Below are 21,064 nucleotides of genomic sequence, written 5' to 3'. Positions count from 1 at the left end.
CCTCCATTCTGCCACTGCTCTGTGCCTCGTTTACTTTCTTAGCAGACTGGGTTTTTGAACTAACTTTTTATTTTATTAGTTCCCAATGAGGATGAAGAAATGTTGGAGGAGTCTGAATCCAGACCAAGGAAAAAACAGAAGACTGAACAACTGGGATTAACAAGAGTAAGCAGTTATTTTATATTGTAACCTCTGGCGAGGGGAATAAACAGTGCATCACAGGAAGTGATGTCCAGAAGTGCATGTTATGCCATTATCTGGGATTTAAAAATATTACTTGGCACAGTGAAGAACTCCATGGGGGCTTGTGCCTGAGTTCTTATTTCAACCGTGCCGTTAACAGAAAATGACAGGTATAGGTCAGGCTTTCCGCAGAGGGGGAGAAAAGTACAGATACTTGAGTTCCCACGGCAACGACTCAGATAGGCACACCATATTGCAGGATTTCCTGTGTTTTTCACACAACAGTCCCCATGTATAGAAACTCTTTAGTGTAAAGAATGGCTTGTGTTCATCTTGAAAGGGTCAAAAGGTTGCATTTTCAGTCCACTTTGCAAAGCAGAATGACATCTTATTGCGTTTGATAAAGTGCCGCATAATTGGCTTGTCGTCAAAGTTGAAGCCCATGGAATAAAAGGGGCAGTGGCAGCATGGATACGAAATTGGCTAAGTAATAGGAAACAGAGAGTAGTGGTGAATGGTTGTTTTTTGGACTGGAGGGAGGTGTACAGTGGCGTTCCCCAGGTGTCGGTTCTAGGACCATTGCTTTTTTTGATATATATTAATGACTTGGACTTGGGTGTACAGGGCACAATTTCAAAATTTGCAGATGACACAAAACTTAGAAGGGTAGTGAACTGTGAGGAGGATAGTGATAGACTTCAAGAGGATATAGACAGGCTGGTGGAATGGGCGGACAGGTGGCAGATGAAATTTAATGCAGAAAAGTATGAAGTGATACATTTTGGTAGGAAGAATGAGGAGAGGCAATATAAACTAAATGGTAGAATTCTAAATGGGATGTAGGAACAGAGAGATCTGGGGGTATATGTACACAAATCATTGAAGGTGGCAGGGCAGGTTGAGAAAGTGGTTAAGAAAGCAGACAGGATCCTGGGCTTTATAAATAGAGGCAAAGAGTACAAAAGCAAGGAGGTTATGATGAACCTTTATAAAACACTGGTTCAGCCACAACTGGAGTATTGTGTCCAGTTCTGGGCACCGCATTTTAGGAAAGATGTGAAGGCCTTAGAGAGGGTGCAGATGAGGTTTACTAGAATGGTTCCAGGGATGAGGGACTTCAGTTACACTGATAGACTGGAGAAGCTGGGGTTGCTCTCCTTAGAGCAGAGAAGTTTTTATAGTGATAGAGGTATTCAAAACCATGAAGGGTCTAGACAGAGTAGATAGAGAGAAACTATTCCCATTGGCGGAAAGGTCAAGAACCAGAAGACATAGGTTTAAGGTGATTGGCAAAAGAACCAGAGGCGACATGAGAAAAAAACTTATTTACACAGCGAGTGGTTGTGATCTGGAATGCACTGCCTGAGGGCGTGGTGGAGGCAGATTCCAATCTTGGCTTTCAAAAGGGAATTGGATAAGTACTTGAAGGGAAAAAATTTGCAGGGAAATGGGGATAGGACGAGGGATCAGGACTAGCTGGATTGCTCTTGTAGAGAGCTGGCACGGGCAGAATGGTCTCTTGCAGTGCTGTAACCATTCTATGATTCTATATACTCCATGGGTTACGTTTATATGTAAATCAGCCAGATCGGTTCAACTATAGCTTAACCTTCCCACAAAAAAGAACTGTTGCAAGTTATTCCAGGTGAGAAATAGTCAGTATTGAAGCAGACTATTTTGGGCATTTTAAAACAACGGCTCACCCACCATAGCTCACAATCTGCAATTCTTCCTACGATGGCAAGCACCTTTTCCTTGGAGACAAGAGTAGGCTTTACTTAGGGTTCAAATGGCCAAGAAAAAGAATCCCCTTGCAGCATTATCATGGATTGACAGCTCAGGATGGATGGTACTTTGGTTGCTGCAGTGATTGAAGTTAGCCTGAACATTTGGATATTGTTTCGATATGGGGCTAAAATGCTTGATATATGCCAGCCTAGTCTGTAACCGAGTTTAAACATTAGACTTGCAGGTTCTAAGCCAATTTCGTGCTTCTATGTCAATTCATCTGAACGTTTTGGAGATATATCCAGCATTGTATGAGGAGGCTTTCTCATTTAGCTTCTTCGTTCGCTGGCGCTTTTAGTTTTAATCTTAATCCCAAATGTTTTTAAAGTGGAGATTCTATGCTTCTCTATGCTCACCTGACCTTGAAAAAAGTTAGCAATTACTATGGTGACCATCTTTCTTGCAGTCAGCACCGCTTTACTCACTAGTATTATTTAAAACAGGAGAGTCTGAATTCAAGTGCCAGTGAGCAGAGCGTGTGTTGACTTGAGATTAGTTGCTTGCTGTACCAGCTGGTAACTTCCTTCATTTTGAGGACGGGGGAAGAAAGGCAGAATTGGCATTTGCACACTGCTGATTAAAATTAAAGTGCCAGTGAGTGGAGAAATTAATTGGGACTATGATTCATGCTAGGAGCAGCTATTGCAGACGTTCAGGGCCTTTGGTGACTATGGCTTTTTGGTTTTCCACAGTTTGTAGGGCAGGATCCTTTTGTAAGTTTATCCAATGTAAGTTTATTTGTAAGTTTTAAGTATTTAATATTTAAAAAAATGCAAATTATCTTTTTAGATAAGAACTTGTTAGCTCAATGTTCAACCCCTAAGAGGTGCCATTGTTAATTTAGATATCCTGTTCCATAGACTCCCATGATGACACTGTCTGGTCACAATGAAGCAGTTTCCTCAGTCTTGTGGTCTGATACGGAGGAACTCTGTAGTGCATCTTGGGATCACACTATAAAGATCTGGGATGCTGAGACTGGAGCCCAGAAATGTACCCTGGTGAGTTGGTAGCCTTTACCCAGCAGCTTAGATTATGGAATCAAATATTTGGTGTGGGCCACAGTGGAATGAATGCACACGTTATCTCCCCAACTCCAAGTTTGAAGGAACTGGACTAGTTAGGGAGGTGGGGGAAGGAGATGTTGGCTACTGCTGTTATTGGCCATTATAAAGAATGCAAGAGTCTTGGATTGATTTGCGTGTATATATTCCTCCCCCATAATGTTGGATTCCTTCTCTGCTACCTGGAGCAGATCTTTCCATGTTGGGAATTAGGAAATATAGGAACAAGAGTAGGCCATTCAGCTCCTCGGGCCTGTTCCGCCATTCAATTAAATTAAGGCTGATCTGTATCCTAACTCCATCTACCCACCTTGGTTCCCTGAAAATGCTGGAAATATTCAGCAGCTTCGGCAGCATCTGTGTAGAGAGAAACAGAGTTAACATTTCAGGTCGATGACCTTTCGTCAAAACTGGAAGTTGTTGGAGATTTAACAGTTTATAAGCCAAGGAAAGAAACGGGGGAAAGGAGGAAAGAACTAAAGAGAAGGTCTGTGATAGGAGGGCAGGACTCATTAAACGACAAAAAGGATAAAGGTGCAAGGCAAAAGTGGGTGGTAATGGGACAAGTATTTTTGTGCTTTCTGAAACAGACTTTTGTACATTTTCCAGTTTCTTAACAGCCTTTTTTTCTTCACAGAGTGGGAACAAAGTGTTTAATTGCATCTCTTATTCCCCATTGTGCAAAAGGCTGGCATCAGGCAGCACAGACAGGCACATCAGGCTGTGGGACCCACGCTCAAAGGGTAATTTCAAAATGCTTTTTGGTTTTTCATGCAAGATGCTGCTCCTTTAACCATCCTGTTAGCTTAACCCTTGAAGTATTTGTTGTATAGAGAGTGAATGTAATTGTGAGAGGTTCAACAATTTAATGGGTGCATTGCTATGTTGTAATATTGAATAATACTGTAAGGTTTTTTTTTCAGAATTTAAGTAATGTATGTACTACATCAGGATTGATTTCAAGGCTGAAACTACTTTTGACCAACCCACAGACATGCATAATCTATAGTGGACTACAATTAGATTTTACATCCCAAAGCACTGACAGCCCAAGGGGTCATTGTGTGGATCTGGAAAGTGCACGGTAGCAGATTATTTGATCATAGCAAGTATCACAGTTGAGCCCGGTCTTTCCACATCTGATGTCCACATGTGCACTTTCCAGCAGGAGTCAATGGATAGCAGCCAGGAGCAAGAACTCAGGCAGATTTTTTCACTCCCTGGTCAAAGATTGCTGAGGCCAGTTACAGTAGCCAACTACTGTCCTTCCTGAAAATTGCTATGGAAAGTGCTTTGTTCCACTTGTCACCTTCTAATGCAGAGATTGGAGCCTACCATATGGGGAGCTGCTACCGTGAATCTGTTGCCTACCACTTTGATACGCCTAAATGATTTTCTGGTCATTAGTTTTGTTTTTATTTTATATGTACCAAAATTGATCAGGAAACTTCACTAATTATTCAGTAGCTGAAAAAAAAAGTGTAGGCATTGAAAAATTATACCATCATGGCTCCTATTATTGACCCATCCAATGCGTATCAGGCAATAAGGAGTGTGATTGGCCTCCACTTAAAGCATGTTCAGATTGGACCAAATTTTACAATGACCCATCCATTTCTGTTCTTTGTGGTGTAACAAGGATGCTGAAGGGGAAAGGCAACGCTTGCTTGCCTGGTTTGGCTTTTTGTTGGTCAGACTGGTTGTCGAAGCTTCCATTAGTTTGTGGGGATTGCAAAAGACCTTATACTGGTATTATCTCCGACTTTCGATAATGTCAACAAGTGAAGCACACGTTAATTAAGCAACCTCTGTTGAAACAAATAGGCGTTTTAGGTGAGAGGCGGTTTACAGTTATAATGGGAGGGTCAGGTCTCCATAGGACCTTCACACCGCTCCGTGCTCAAGATTTGATTGAGACTTTCAGCTCACCCATCCCAGGTATGACTACACACAAAGGCTCTGAACCCAGGCCTCTGGTCCTTGGCACAGTTGCCCAAATGACACTTTCCTTTCTCATAATATATAAAGAGTATAGAATTATCGTTAAAAAGTGCTTGTCGTGTTTTGGGCAAAATAAGCTGGAAGGGGTTAGTTGTATGACACGCTGGTCAGTACTTTTTCTTCTCTCTCCCCTGCAGATGGATCTCTAGTGTTGCTCTCTCTAACTTCACATAACGGATGGGTAACGGCAGTCAAATGGTCACCAACACATGAGAATCAGTTGATTTCAGGCTCTTTCGACAAACTGGTCAAGCTCTGGGACACAAGAAGGTATCTTGAGAATGAACTTTGCCTGTTTGTGGCAGGACGGAGATTCACAGCAGCTTGCTAGCATAGGCTACTAAATTTCAAAAATTATTTCTGCAAAATAATCATGCCCCCATCTCCCCTACTATTTCCACTAGTAGATACATTTTAGAATAAGTCCCACTTTTACCAGATAGATATTGGAGTATAATTTCACAGAGACAGCAAGAAAACATGTCTCCAGATGTGAGCACATGCTAATGTGCATCTTGATTTCTGTGTGGAGGTTGCAACAAGCTTCACAAGCAACACTGTCCCAGAAAGAGTGTTTCATGCTCGATCACTTTCCCCGCCCACTGGGGTACAGTTCCACCAGTGGTATTAGTCTTCCTGTACTTCAGCCAAGTGACCATTCTTCATATGTTGGGCTGTTGAATTGTGGAAGCACAGCTGAGCTGACTTTGTCCTTACTTGGTATCCACGCGTGCAATCTTGGCAGGGATCACTTCATATCAATCCACTACTCCCCACCCACCTTTTCCTTTCTCTCCCTCCTTCCTAGCTCAGTTAGGCTGATGCCAATTGCAGCATTCCACCCTGACTAACATTAGCTGACAGCACAGACCAGATAGATCCATGCAGTAGCTAGCTAAGAGTAGCTTTGGTGTAAGACCATTAAGTGGTAACTTATTTTAAAGTGTATGGTGCCAAACCCTGTTAATGCTTCAGAGATGTCAAGATGATGACAAATGTAACACTGGGCAATAGATCACCAGTGAAATGGCCATGTACAGAACCATTCGAGAAATGTGGAATCGGCCAAAATTAGTAGTAGCTTCTATTTTTGAAAGTCCGAATGTAAGGGCAATAGTTGAAGGGGTAAGAGGGATCACCTTTCTTAGGGATTGAGTGTATGTAAGCAAATTTCCATGGAGAAAGACAGTTGGATTGGGAGTGACAGTGATTGAAACAACACAATAGGCGTAAATTCAGTGGCGCACATCCTGAGGACAATAGGAGGGAAAACTGTGTCACAAGGCCTTTTTGGGGTCCAGATAAAAGATCCACCAGATGTGGTAGAGATAAAACTTGATGTTGATCACTTTAGTAGAATAGCATGGAACGGTGGTGAGATGTTTCTTTACCTATGTTAATTTTATCGAGTCCCTGTCCCCGATTCAATATAAGTTTTCTTGGGATTTCCGGCATGCTATCCTCTCTTTCAACTGTAAATGTTTCTTTACCAAGAACCCCTCCCCTGCAGCATCAAACAATATCTATTTTATCGAAGCCCCAGAATCAGTAGCCATCCATGCTGCTTTCATTAACTCACTGGGTCTTGATGCTGCTGCGTCTCCCGACTCCAAGGCCTTTAACAATGCGACTGTGTAACTGGCTCCTGAGAGGTAAAGCTCTATTTCTGTGGGGGATCATGTGTGTGTACTTGTGCATCTATAAAACTGCTCTTACACTAGTGTTTGTTCAGGTCAAATTTTGGGACACTGACATCCATCTGTAAGCTAAAACCTATTCCCTTTTCTTGGCAGCAGACTTGTAAACTACAAAAAGTGATCCACAAGTCTTCCACTTGAACAAAGGAGTCTGATTCAGTAGAGTAAATACTCGGAGCTGGTGCATGAATGCTGTTTTCCTGAAATCTTACTGGAACAAGTACCAGTATAAAAGTGGCTTTAAATATAGAAAAATGGCTAGTCTTGGTTAGATTATAATGTTTTGTGGCCCCAGTTTGACTTCACTGTATCATAGTATGATTCAGCACAGAAGGAGAATATTCGGCCCATCGTGCCTGTGCCGGCTCTTTGGTAGAGCTATCCAATTAATCCCACTCCGCTGCTCTTTCCCAATAGCCCTATAGATTTTTCCCTTCAAGTATTTATCCAATTCCCTTTTGAAAGTTATTATTGAATCTGTTTCCACCACTCTTTCAGGCAGTGCATTCCAGATCATAATAACTTGCTGTGCTAAAAATAAATGTTTCCTCATGTCACCTTTTTTTTGCAGTTCAGTAAATCTGTGATCTCTGGTTACTGACCCTTCTTCCACTGGAAACAGTTTCTCCTTATTTACTCTATCAAAACCATTCATGATTTTGAACTTCTCTATCACATCTCCCCTTAACCTCCTTTGCTCTAAGGACAACAGCCCCAGCTTCCCCAGTTTCTCCACATAACTCAAGCCCCTCACCCCTGGTACCATTCTAGTAAATCTCCTCTGCACCCTCTCTAAGGCCTTTCTAAAGTGTGGTGCCCAGAATTGGACACACCATTCCAGCTGAGGCCTAACCAGTGTTTTATAAAGGTTTAGCATAACTTCCTTGCTTTTGTACTCTATGCCTCTTATTAATAAAGCCCGGGATCCCATATGCTTTTTTAACAGCCTCCTCAACTTGTCCTGCCGCCTTCAAAGATTTGTGTACATACACCTCCAGGTCTCTCTGTTCCTGCACCCCCTTTAAAATTGTACCATTTAGTTTATATTGCCTCTCCTCATTCTTCCTACCAAAATGCATCACTCACACTTCTCTGCGTTAAATTTCATCTGCCATGTACCTGCCCATTTCACCAGTCTATGTCCTCCTGAAGTCTGTTACTATCCTCCACATTGTTTACAACATTTCCGAGTTTTGTGTCATCTGTAAACTTTGAAATTATACCCAAATCCAGGGTATAATTTCAAAGTTATATATCAATATACATCAAAAAGAGCACTGGACCAGGGGTGCACTGACCCCTGGGGAACACCACTGTACACTTCCCTCCAGTCTGAAAAACAACCGTTCACCACTACTCTCTGCTTTCTGTCCCTTAGCCAATTTTGTATCCACGCTGCCACTGTCCCTTTAATCCCATGGACTTCAATTTTGGTAACAAGTCTATTATGTGGTACTTTTTCAAATGCCTTTGGAAGGTCCATATACACGTCAAATACAGCTCATCAGCCCTCTTCATTACTTTGTCAAAGGACTCAGTCAAATTTAAGAAATCTGTGCTGACTTTCAGATATAAACCCATACTTTTCCAAATGCCAATTAATTTTGTCCTGGATTATTGTCTCTAAAAGTTTCCTGACCACCGACATTAAACTGACTGGCCTGTAATTGCTGGGTTTATCCCTCTTCCCTTTTTTGAACAGGGGTGTAAAATTTACAATCCTCCAGTCCTCTGGCACTGCCCCCATATCTAAGGAAGATTGGAAGATTGTGGCCAGAGCCTCCACAATTTTTACCCTGCCTTCCCTCAGTAACCTAGGATGCATCCCATCTGGACCCATCTGAATATTGCCAATCATTTAAGTATCTCCTCTTTATTTATTTTTATCCTTTCCAATATCGCTACTACCTCCTTTGCTGCTAAATTGGTGTAAGTCCATTGTTTGCTTGGTTAACAAGCACGTGCATAAATTGCGTTATCTTTTTTTTCTGTTTTAGTTGTAAGGCTCCCTTATACGATATGAATGCACATGAAGACAGAGTACTTTGTGTAGACTGGACAGAGACTGGGGTAAGTTCACGTAGTGTTCAGTTGTCTCCCATCTGTATTGTACAGTATTGCTGGGGAGAGGAAATGTCCATGGATCGGTATAAAATTTGAGCACCATCATTTCTCGATTGTAAATATTTTGAGCTCTTCTGCCTCAGTTGCTAGATATCAAAATAAAATTCAAACTGTATGTTTTGCATGTGATGCTTATTAACCCTTCTACCTATTAAAGTCTGCAGTGTGATTTGAGTAATGATTTTTTTTTAAACTACATTGAAAACACATTTTCTGTTGTTCCCTTATTAGTTTTCTGTTCTGTTTGTACTTCCAATTGAATTTGTCATCACTTGCCAATTTGAGATGCCTTGAACTGAGGTAAATTGCAGGGAAACTGGGTTTCGTTCTGCCAAGCTGATGGGATTAAAGTCCCCAGGCAGTAAAAGTAAAAATTTGTTTCACGCGGGCTCAGGCCTGAATATTGGTGTGAGTCCGTGGCAGTAGTTGGTGCACTCAGAATAGCCATAAGAATGGATGTGGTTGCTGTGGGTTATAGAAATCATAGAATGTTGTAGTGCAGAAACAGGCTATTCAGCCCATTAAGTCTGCACCAATGTTTTTTTTCCCCTCATGAGCTACCTAGTCTAATCCCATTCTGCTTCAACAAGGTCAACGGTGGGATAATGCACCATGTTAACCAGAGAATGTCATTTATGTCTTTTATTTAGGCCATTTTGGTGCTGTAGCGGAGTGGAATCCTAATTGGAGAGATCCGCACAGGGAGTTGTAGGAAACATAGGCATGAATTTGGGAGAGAAAAGAGAGGGTGGGAGATTGGGCAGTAGTTTGCAAGAGCAGAGGGGTTGATGATGGTGCTTTTGAAAGGGAGAAGGATTGTACCTGAAGAGTGGGAACCATTTACAGTCAGCTAGCATTGGGACCAGGAAGGAAAGTTGGGTGGTCAGCAGTTTAGTGGGAAGGGGGTTAAAGGAGCAGCAGATGGGTCTCATGGACAAGATGGACACAGAGGGCATGAGTGGAGATAGGAGAGAAACTACAGAAAGTTGCAGGTTTAGGGCTAGGGAAGGGGGTGGTGGGAGCCTTGGCTTAGTGGACAAGAGAAAAGTGGGACTGCAGCAGAAGGTCTCAATCGTAGAGACAAAGTCCGTGAGCTCCTGACACTTGTTGGAGGTGAGGCTGGAACGGGCTGGGAGAGCGGCTTAAAGAGATGGTTGGTAATGGAGAAAAGAAGCCAGGAGTTATCTTTGCTCTCCAGGATGATCCTGGAGTAGTGAGCGATTATAGCAGAAGAGAGCAAGGCCTGATAGTGCTTGATGTGGTCCAGCCAGATCTGGTGATGGATGGCTCAGCTAGTTGTGTGCAAGATACGATCACATCTGCACCCATTGGTCTCCAGGGAATGAAGATGGGAGCTGCTGATAAGGGCATTAAAAGTGGGGTTGAGTAAATCGATGGCTGTAGCAGTATCATGGCAAATAGAGGGCCAGAGGCTCGGCCTTTGGGAGTTTCAATTGCACTTCGTTTTTTCAAGGGGCAGTCACCGAAGGGCTAGTGGGACGTGGGTGGTGAGGGATAAAAGGAAGTGGTTGAGAGGAGAGAGAGGCCATGGGTGTTGGTAAGAAGTCAGGGAGTGGCCATGACTATGGGGAGGAGAGTTTATATGGAGGGAGAGATTTTGGAGGTGTGCTGGAGATGGCGATTGAAATCACTAAGGATGGAAGAGTCGTTCAGTGAGGAAGATATTATGGGGTGGGGTTGTGGATGATTATTTTAAAGGAGGAAAGAGGAGTGGAATGAGGTGTGATTTGGTGATGAGGGTTACACAGCCATTGCTAGGTTGCAAAATACAGCACTTAAGGGAGAGAAAGTAATAGAATATCTAACATTTTCTGGGGGAAAAATGCCTGTTATCTCATCTGATGGAGACTTTTCACTCCTGAAATAGAACTCAGGGGTGGAGAATCAATGATCTGAGATTGTATCAATGAAAAAAAGGCAATCTTGGTAGTTGGGCAGGCGTGAAGACCTCAAGAGATAGCCAGATAAATGATAACATCAAAGTGTGGGGTGGGGAAGACAAATGAATAATTTTGTTTTTTTTTCTTTCCAGTTGCTGTTAAGTGGTGGAGCAGACAACAAATTATTCTCATTCCGATATTTGGCTCCCACTTCTGGGGATGGAGCATGAGTGAGAATACCATTTTGCTACACTATGGAGGACCAAAACACCACCTGAGGATACCATCGGATTCATTGAAATAGTTCATCAGACTTTCTTGTCTTCCATTTTGTTCTTAAACGACCGTATGAAGAATTGAATAAGATCTGTTTGCCTGCAATGACTGCCCTGAGTCCTGATCTCATTTTGTCTGTACTGGCCTTTTAAGCGTCAATAATACCTGAAGGTCTTTTCGATAAGATTATCGGTATTGGGACTAAAACATTTATACTTGGATAGGGGTGCTGCCCTGGTATCGCACATACTGTACTGTGAGGGAACCTCAATGAGGGTAGGGGAGGCCGAGAGTGAGAAAGGAGTTTACTGCAGCTGTAACTTTTTTCAGTCATCTGTAATAATACTGCACCTAATTTTTAAAAAAACATTGGTGTCTATCCTGGAGCTTATAATTTTGTACTTTGCATCCCGACACAATGTGTGCTGCCATTATCCCATATTTACTGTTTATACAACAGTTATATATTTATTTCTAGTGTTAACTGAATAGTCTTTGATACAGAATTAATTATTCTGCTCAGTTTAGTATATTTAACCTATTACATCTATTTACATCTATTTACTTATTTAAAGTTGATGGTTTGGTTTTTGCCCTTGCTCTTTAATCTACCATATAGTAGTGTGGATAAAAAATTGAACACTTCGCTTTTATTCCACGTTGACTATAATGTCACTATTTCAAATTCTTCCTTCCATTTGATTCAGCTCCGGCGATGCTCAGGTTCCCCGCGCTGTTTAAATTCACTCTGGGCCTCTCCGGCGATGCTCAGATTCCCCGCGCTGTTTAAATTCACTCTGGGCCTCTCCGGCGATGCTCAGATTCCCCGCGCTGTTTAAATTCACTCTGGGCCTCTCCGGCGATGCTCAGATTCCCCGCGCTGTTTAAATTCACTCCGGGCCTCTCCGGCGATGCTCCGCTGCCACCTTTTGAGTTCTCTGCCTGTTTTTATTCAATCCAGGCTTCTCCTGCGATGCTGCACTGCTGGCACTCAGGTTTTCTCTGCTGTTTTAAAATTATTCCTCTCCAGTATGTAATTGATCAAACTCACAACATTGTATCAAAATATTTTGTGATCTATGACTGGATTTAAAGGAACAGGCACTCAGTCAAAAGTATCTCACTTTGAAAGTGCCCATGGGCTGTAATCCAAGGATTCCTCTGATTGGCAGAAGATTGGTGGAAATGGCTATTTACATGATTGCTTTGGAGTTGCCACTGAAGTTACAGCGGGAGTTCGGGTGGGGGAAGCTCTGGAAATTCTACTCCCCTATTTCTGATTTTGGTTCATTTGCTTTTAAAATTTCCCTCTCCAGTAGCAACTCGTAAAATGAACAAATAAAATCCTTAATTTTTTAAATTAGGATTTTTTTTTTGTAGAAGGCTTTTAAAGTAATAGATGTTGATGTGACAGGAGTTTATTTCATTAATTATATACATTTCAATCCCCTCATAGGGTGATAAACAGGGGCTACAGTAATAGGAAATAGGTGCTTTTTCTCCCTTTAAACATTATTACACCATTTCCTCAGCTTTGGGGATTTAATTTACGATAATATTTTAAGTTGCAGCGGAAAAGTAACCAAAATAAGGTACAACAACTACTGTCCACATCTCCTTAAAGAGCCACACTTCAATTTTACCTGTAACAATCATGGAACCCCCCCCCATGTAATAAATACAATTGACTTTCCTGGTGATACTATACTAACAGGTACTTTTGCTATACTGCATCTAGAGTAGATTTCCACATTTCAGAATATTTAAATCTGGGCCTTTTACCTCAATTACTTTAAAGGCAAAACTGGAAAATGTCACAATAAGAAAACTATAATGTTGGTGTTAATAATAAAATAATCTCAAAATATAAATGGGGAAGTCCTGAGGACTAAATTTGAAAAGAATCATTAAATAATGCACAGCCATTTCAATGCTGCTAAAAGAGGAAAATAGTGGCTTGCCTGTGGAAAACTCTTGTCTCTTCTGTGTTGTAATGCAGCTTTGGATTTCTCCCATGTCTGTCAACCAAACTTTTACACAATGTGAATGGTGTGGCATTGTTAACATTACTTCCAGAAATTAATCTTAATTATTTGAGAAGCAGCACATAAATTCCTGGTGTTGCAAACTTAAAGAAAAATATCCTTTGATATAATGTATTTTGTGGGGATAGGGAATTTACACAATATTAGAGTTCTTTATATAGAAATACTAGAGTCAAGTAATTTATATGTACTTTTATTAATAAGACAGTGACCAGAAAAGCAGTTGTAGTTGAGGTGCTATAATGAAGGGAAATATCTTACTTTGGGGAAAATGCTGCACAACAATCATTGAGGCATACATTTCAATAAAATTACATTTACTGTACTTCACTGTCACACTCCCCAAAGCAGGTAGATCAACTGTATCCTAAACACATCATGTGACAGTAGCTGTATTAAATATTTTTAAAAATAATTCTAACGCTATTGAAAGGCAGATAAAGTCACCAGTTCACAGCAATACCCACAAAGTTCAAATGTTCCATTTTCCAATTCTAGAAATTACATACATTAAAATCTGTTACATTCATTCATCTTCCTGCCCCGAGTAGAACAGACAATTTTAGATGAACTAGCAGGTGCAGTGATCACATAGCATTCAGGTGTCAAGCATTAAATGCTTACGATGCACCTTTATTTTGTGTACACCTACTATACTATTTCCTCCCACCATCCCTGTAGTGTGATTTATAATGAATGTTCCAGCGTGTTTGATGTTGAAACGGAGTAGACAATTAAAGCATATGCCAACTGCTTCAATCAGTAAAACTATTGTAATCATTAATAGGTGGTAGAAGAGTCAGTGTCATTTAAAGAATTTACACAGTGATGCTTTCATCTGCTTAGTTCATTTCTTCAATGGAGATTTTCTGCCATGAAGTAATGTTTGTTTTCTTGGCCAGAGAGAATTGATACCTTTAAATTCCCTGCAAGGCAAGTTAATGCATTCAGCTCCAGCATTGTGGGCAGGTGCAATGGAGAATCTGGAAGCGTAATAATTATGTTTTAGCTCCTGGCGCAGAGCTTCCCATGACAGAAGCGCATGTCGAGAATCTGGGCACGATGGAATATGATTTTCCATCCATTAATTTCAAGCAAGCAGATCACAGATCCGGCACATGAGCTTTGAACCTGAATTTCCAATATGTACTCACGTCATGCAAAGCTTTGTGTTGGCATACAAACTCGTAACATTACCCCTCAGCTGCTTGTCTACGGGAAGGGAGGAAACATGAATAAGATCATCACCCTGAACTGCACACAGCAGCATTGGAGGAGCTCCAGGTGGCATGTATGGTGCAGGGAGAATGCCGACCAAGAAAGGGTTAACATAACAAGGGGAGGAGAATGGGAAGGGGCGCAATTGTTGGAAGCACTGCTCCCCCGGCTCCAAGTTGAAAAGAAGTTACTTTTTGTTTCCTGCCTCCCTTTGTGGCCAGCTGGTTAGGTTGCTGTGGAACTATTAAAAACTAGTCGGAGCTTTCACAGCGTATGCTCCACCTAGTTTTTGATAAATGTTGCAGAAGCGGCCCGAAACAAGCACATTTTAATTGGGCCAACGCTACTTTGAGGAGGCTCTCGGACACCTAAAAACAAGGACCAATATGGTGGTGACTGTGCCGTTGGTGCAGGTCCTCGTCCCCAGAAATTGGGATACATTGTTCTCGTTTTACGCCCGAAAAACGGGAGCAACAGATAGCAATTTCTCCTCCCACTCTCTGAATAATGAGTGAATTTTGTTTCAAAGGTTATTTGTTGGTTTTGCTGCCGCAAAGTTAAAGCTCTTTAAGTCAATTCTGAATTGATCTATTTAGCATAGTTCAGCGTCAGTGAAACAAATGATTTTCTAAGCACAATATTAAGAACAGAAAAACAAAACAGTGGGGCCTAAATTCGATAGCACGCGATAATGGGTGCCAAACGGTCGGCGTGCTGGGCTCGCCTGGTGTGGGAGAGCCAAGGACCGTCCTAAATTCATCCTCAGGCCTCATTGGAATAAATCTGGCAAGCTGTGGGTGCCATTCGGGAGGGGGGCAAGCATGGGCTGGCAACTGCCCGCAGTATTAATGTGGAGGCAAGTGGAGCAGAGGAGCACTCCTGCTCCTGGCTTCACATTAAGGTAAGTTTAAAAAAAAACATAACTATCGTTTTTTTTGGCAGCCTCTAGTTGTGCTTTTAAGGTTCGCTATAGAGCCTGAAAAATGAGTCAGAGCTTGCACAATGCAAACGTACCCCAGTATGTTTGGGTTTGTTCCTTCAGGTCATTGACTGCTGCCTCCTGCCGCCCAAAATCCCGCTCCCGCCTGGCAGCCATGTAGCACTTCCTGCCGGATTCGTGTGGGTTGCTGACGGGGCCATGACGTGACATAACTATGCAGATGAGTCTTGGAAGTTAAAATCTCCCGGCCATCACGATGCAGAAGGCCAGAAGGTTTACCATTCCCCCTCCACTCCTGCCCTCACAATTCCTGGTGGGAGTTAACATCGGCCCTCTAGTCTTTGTTCAGTGCCTATCTAAAAGGGGCTGGGAAAATCAAGGATAGGATTGTTGCTGCACAGTTGTGTGAGCTTCATCGTGGTTGACTATAGACCTAGACTCGTGGAAGCCAGCTTTTGGCAGCAGGGAGTGAGTGGCCCGGCAAGGCATGACCTAAGGGGAAAGAATGCGGGAAAAAAGAGAGAGGAATTTCTTACTTTCAAAAACAAATTCCAGTGAAAAATATCATCTAGTGTTTGAAAATGAAACAAACTGCCTGAGAGGCTGCACTGATGCAGGTTCTGAAATCAATAGGCTAATGGTATCTTCACACACTAGCAAGGATACAGTATTATAATCACAGAATCCAAAATATCAGTTTTGGTTTTTCACCGCCATATGCCCATAATAAAGGTTATGTATTCTACTTCAATTATGTGACCTTTTGAACTAAACATTGTAATTCGGTTGAATAATACTTCCTCTATACATCAGATGTGTATGTTACATTCACTTTAAAATATACCACAATGGAAGCTCCATTATCTGCCATAATGGAGCATGCCCCTTCCTTCACCAATGGATAATGGAAATAAGCGAATAATTAAAAATCACCAAATTTTGGTCTTACATGCATGACACTGTAATGCAGAGAAAGAAACATAAACTGAAGTTAAGCTTATGTCAGACATTGACATTAGATTGAGATAACACCTCACACAAGGCTTTGTCCTGCAAACATTCTGACAAGTTATCAGGAAGGCAGATAATTGAGGCTCCACTGTGTATATGTACAATAAATATTCTGACATTACAAGCTGACTTTTGACATCAAGTTGGTTCATTTCTGCAGTACAATACATTTATAAGGTAATAACATATGCTGTTCGGAAAGCTATTTTAAAATGACACAATGTTGAAACTCGAACACACAGACCACATATATGAAATCACTGCTGCAATACATATAGGGTTGATAATTGGTCTCCCAGCTTTGGTGCTTTAATGACTAGTTCGCTGGATTACTCAACATGATGGCAGAGTTATTTAGTTGCTACTTTGTTGAAAAAACAATGGAGTTTGAAAGGTTTCAGAATCAACAAATTCTGTCAACTGATTTAAGATTTTTCCAACATAGATACCTACTACCAACAAATCAAGAGAATGAAACTAATCAACAAGTTATGTTTGTGGCAGCTAATAGTTTCAGCTAAGTTTTTGACTTTATAAATATACCAGGTATCTTGGAATGATCAGAATAAATCAATATCCGTAGATTAGTCAACAGATCTAGGCAGTAAAACATTGAGCACACAAAACTAGTCAATAAAACACCAACTACATGCACATGAGCTAGAATACTGATAGTCACATTTGCTGAAGAAACCAACACTTGATGCAACTTGAACCACAGTAATAATGAAGAATGAGGGAAAGTTCTCTCCTTCAGTCAAGGAACATGGGCTTCATCCAGGTTTACATCAGTCTCACCAGATTCAATGTGTGACAAGCTGCATGGATCGGAAAGAAGAGGATTTTCTGTCCCATTCTCTTCACTGATATGCAGGACAGTGTCTGTATGTTCAAGTAAGCTGCTTGTTTCAAGGCCTGCAAAGTCTTCTCTGTCAGAGACTTGGGCCTGTTCTGATGATTCTGTCTGTGCTGTCACCATTTTATCTGCCTTAGAATCTTTGTTTTCAGTCTCTGAACAGGTTGGCTTTACCTAAGAAAAATATAAGCACAGCCTTATAACAGTTAGGACAAGGAAGGATTGATATGTTTTTATCCCCTCCCTCCTTTTAATCCCCCAGCAATCCCTGGCTGAAACAACCTGCTCTCAGACCTCTGAGGTTGCTGCTCTGGAAATTCCTGAAGAAGGACCCTCCCTCCTGGTGAGGAAAGCACTTAGGCGTTGTTCAATTTCACTGTCAGAATGGCGGATGGTAATTGTATGATTTATATCAATGCGTGTTAATTGTATTCAGGTGGTGGGTATCAGTTAGGGACTCTCTAGTTTCCTTTTATAGGACAGCTTACCTAGGGTGTGATGTGTGTGTAAGGGGAATCTCTATGAATAAAAGCTTGGAAACAACTAAAGACGAGGCTCCAGTATTCTATCCTTCACCACATGGCTTTCCATTTATAACGGCAGACACCTAGGAACTGACCCTGTGAACGGAACCCATGTCTTCCCACAATTTTCCATCCTTTAATTTTACTGGACAGAAGGTCGTGTAATGCACTCCTGTTGCATTATACATCAAAGTGCTGTGTTACTGCACACTGACAATTTTAATATGAACTTTGGCAGGAGTTGTCCAAAGGTACATAGTATAAACTGCACTACTCCTGAGCCAGCACTGTCTCAACGTCTTAATTTTTCTCAAAATCTTAGGGGGAGGGTTTTGCTCTGCATTAAATTGATTTTCTTTTCCTCTTTCAATCTCCATATGCCACACTCCATTCTTCAGCTGAATGTGGGTAAAAGACTGCTCCTCCAAATCTCTTACACCTTATCCAACACTGGAAGGTTCATAAGAACAGACTTGCACTTTGACTTTCCTTCCTTCTCTGTGGGTACAAACCGAGTCACGTCTCCTTATCTTCCTGATATCAGAAACTTGCTGTGAGGGAAATTAAATCATGTAAACGCTATCCAACCATAATACAGGACAGTGCTATAAACCATCTGGCCTACCTTATTCAAAAGTAAACTCCTTTAGTTTTATCTCTTTTTTGGGTTTTCACCTCAATCAGTATCTCTTCCTGGCAGTGGAGCAGACAGAGTTCTCTTGCTTTCCTTCCTAATTATGATAACTTGTTGCTCTACAGATCAGTCAGCAGGTGTCTAGACTGCTAGAACACAGGCATGGACGAAGAGAACTCCACACCATGGTCAATAACCACAATGTCCCCTTGATTAAACTCAAACTCAGTCTAGTCGAAAATTTACGAAAGAGATTCCTTATAATGGCAGCTAAACTGAATGCATTGGTTTGGGTGAGGCTGACCGTGAAAGAGATGCATCAAAGGGTGAGTATGAGTTAGAGCCATGACATTGTATGAGGATTTGGTTGAGTGGAAATGGTGGGATGAGTACTGGGGAGGTGAGGAAGTGCAGGTAAGCTGAAGATGAGCTTTGAGTGGGTGTGAGGAGTGAAGTGATAGAGTAGTGTTGGCAGTGCAGAAGGAGATGTGGGGTGGGGGCGGTGATGTGAAAGACGGAGTGTAGGAGAATGAGTAAGTGTACTCACTTTGGCTGACCTACTTAGGTCATTGAAGCGCTTCTTGCACTGGATCCATGTGCAGGAGACGTTGCTGCTGCTGGTGACTTCCTCTGCCACCTTGAGCCAGGCCTTCTTGGTGGCAGAGACAGGGCACTTCCTCCCATCTGCCGGGTAGAAAATATCCCTCCTCCTCCTCACCCCATCCAGTAGGACCTGGAGTGAGGCATCAGTAAATCTGGGAGCAGCCTTTCCCCTGATCTGCTCCATTCTATAATTTTGGTTGTTTGCTGCAGGAGCAGCATTGGAGGACTGACCCTTTAAATAGGGCTCCTCCAGCTGACAGCTTGTGATGCGGGTGCACAGTCCGCCCGCTGCGCTGGTTTTCGACGGGAATCCCGTAAGCCACGTTAAGTGGCTTCAATTTACCCGCGATCGCGTGGGGAACGGATGGATTTTACTGGGCGGGTTACCCACGCGCCCAGTCGCCCCCCCCCACACCGCTGCCATCCCGCCTCCCTGGTAATATTGGGGCCAAAGAGTCTGCAAAGGTATATAGACAGGTTAAGTGAGTGGGCAAGGAGGAGGCAGATTTTTTTTTTAAAAGGTGCGAGACTACGAAATGTTGGTAGTCAGAGGGATTTGGGTGTCCTTGTCCACAAATCACAGAAAGTTAACATGCAGGTACAGCAAGCATTTAGGAAGGCAAGTGGTATGTTAGCCATTATTGCAAGGGGGTTTGGAATATAAGAGTAAAGAGGTCTTGCTGCAATTGTACAGGGCTTTGGTGAGACCACAACTGGAGTACTGTGTACAGTTTTGGTCTCCTTAACTAAGTAAGGATATACTTGCCTTAGAGGGGGTGCAACGAAGGTTCACTAGATTGATTCCTGGGATGAGAGGGTTGTCCTATGAGGAGAGATTGAGTAGAATGGGCCTATACTCTCTGGAGTCTAGAAGAATGAAAGGTGATCTCATTGAAACATGTAAAATTCTTAGAGCGCTTGACAGGGCAGATGCTGAGAGGTTCTTTCCCCTGGCTGGAGTGTCTAGAACGAGGGGTCATAGTCTCAAGACAAGGGATCAGCCATTTAGGACCGATAGGAATAAAAATTTCATCACTCAGAGGGTTGTGAATCTTTGGAATTCTCTACCCAGAGGGCTGTGGATGCTCAGGCGTTGAGCATATTCAAGGCTGAGATTGATAAATTTTTGGATACTAAGGGAATCAAGGGATATGGGGATAGGGTGGGAAAGTGGAGTTGAGGTAGATGATCATCCATGATCTTATTGAATGGCGGAGAAGGCTCGAGGGACCATGTGGCCTACACCTGCTCCTATTTCTTACGTTCTTAGGTGGCACAGTAAATAGTGTAGATGGGAGCAGAAAGTTCGAAAGGGACATTGATAGATTAAGTGAGTGGGCAAAACTGGCAGATGGAGTTCAATGTGGGTAAGTGTGAGGTCATCCACTTTGGACCTAAGAAAGGTAGATCAGATAATTTTTTAAATGGCAAGAAGCTAGGAACTGTGGATAAGCAGAGAGATTTAGGGGTCCAAGTACAGAAATCACTAAAAGCTAGTGGACAGGTCATAAAATAATTAAAAAGACTAATGGAATGTTGGCCTTTAACTCAAGGGGGCTGGAACACAAAGGGTGGAAGTTATGTTACAGTTATATAAAGCTCCGGCTAGACCCCATCTGGAGATACTGCATTCAGTTCTGGGCACCGCACCTCAGGAAGGATATATTGGCCTTGGAGGGGGTGCAGCGCAGATTCACCAGATTGATACCAGGGCTAAAAAGGTTAAATTATGAGGACAGGTTGCATAGTCTAGGCTTGTATTCCCTTGAGTATAGAAGATTAAGGGGTGATCAAATTGAGGTGTTTAAGATGATTAAAGGATTTGATAGGGTAGATAGAGAGAAACTAAGTCCTCTGGTGGGGGAGTAAAGAACAAGGGGACATAACCTTAAAATTAGAGCTAGGCCATTCAGGGGTGATGTCAGAAAGCACTTCTTCACACAAAGGGTAGTGGAAATCTGGAACTCTCAACCAAAAAGCTGTTGAGACTAGGTCAATAAAAAATTTCAAAACTGAGATTAATAGATTTTGTTAGGCAAGGGTTATGGAACCAAGGTGGGTTGATGGAGTTAAGATACAGATCAGCCATGATCTAACTGAATGGTGGAACAGGCTCGAGTGGCTGAATGGCCTACTCCTGTTCCTACGTAATAGAGTATGGGGAAAGAGTAGCAAAATGAGACTAAGTGGATAGCTGTT

At 42.1% G+C, this 21,064-nt stretch overlaps 2 protein-coding genes across 4 annotated transcripts in view; one reads left to right on the top strand and one right to left on the bottom strand.

Annotated features, from left to right (window-relative positions):
- wdr12 (WD repeat domain 12) overlaps positions 1–13,847 on the top strand; it is a 28,309-nt gene extending 14,462 nt beyond the window's left edge. For all 3 annotated transcript variants that reach the window (XM_067987906.1, XM_067987907.1, XM_067987908.1), the window contains 6 exons: positions 80–165; positions 2,832–2,972; positions 3,673–3,778; positions 5,174–5,306; positions 8,731–8,803; positions 10,911–13,847. In XM_067987906.1, the coding sequence (XP_067844007.1) occupies positions 80–165; positions 2,832–2,972; positions 3,673–3,778; positions 5,174–5,306; positions 8,731–8,803; positions 10,911–10,988 (617 nt within the window). In that variant the 3' untranslated portion in view covers positions 10,989–13,847. The remainder of the gene's footprint in view (positions 1–79; positions 166–2,831; positions 2,973–3,672; positions 3,779–5,173; positions 5,307–8,730; positions 8,804–10,910) is intronic.
- LOC137323875 (protein unc-80 homolog) overlaps positions 13,257–21,064 on the bottom strand; it is a 254,762-nt gene continuing 246,954 nt past the window's right edge. The window contains exon 65 of the mRNA XM_067987905.1: positions 13,257–17,278. Coding sequence (XP_067844006.1) covers positions 17,006–17,278 — 273 coding nt within the window. The 3' untranslated portion in view covers positions 13,257–17,005. The remainder of the gene's footprint in view (positions 17,279–21,064) is intronic.

Source organism: Heptranchias perlo, chromosome 7, assembly GCF_035084215.1.
Source record: "Heptranchias perlo isolate sHepPer1 chromosome 7, sHepPer1.hap1, whole genome shotgun sequence".
Classification (NCBI taxonomy): Eukaryota; Metazoa; Chordata; class Chondrichthyes; order Hexanchiformes; family Hexanchidae; genus Heptranchias; species Heptranchias perlo.
The sequence above is the reverse complement of the archived record's forward strand: the minus strand, read 5'-3'. Positions and strand labels throughout refer to the sequence as shown.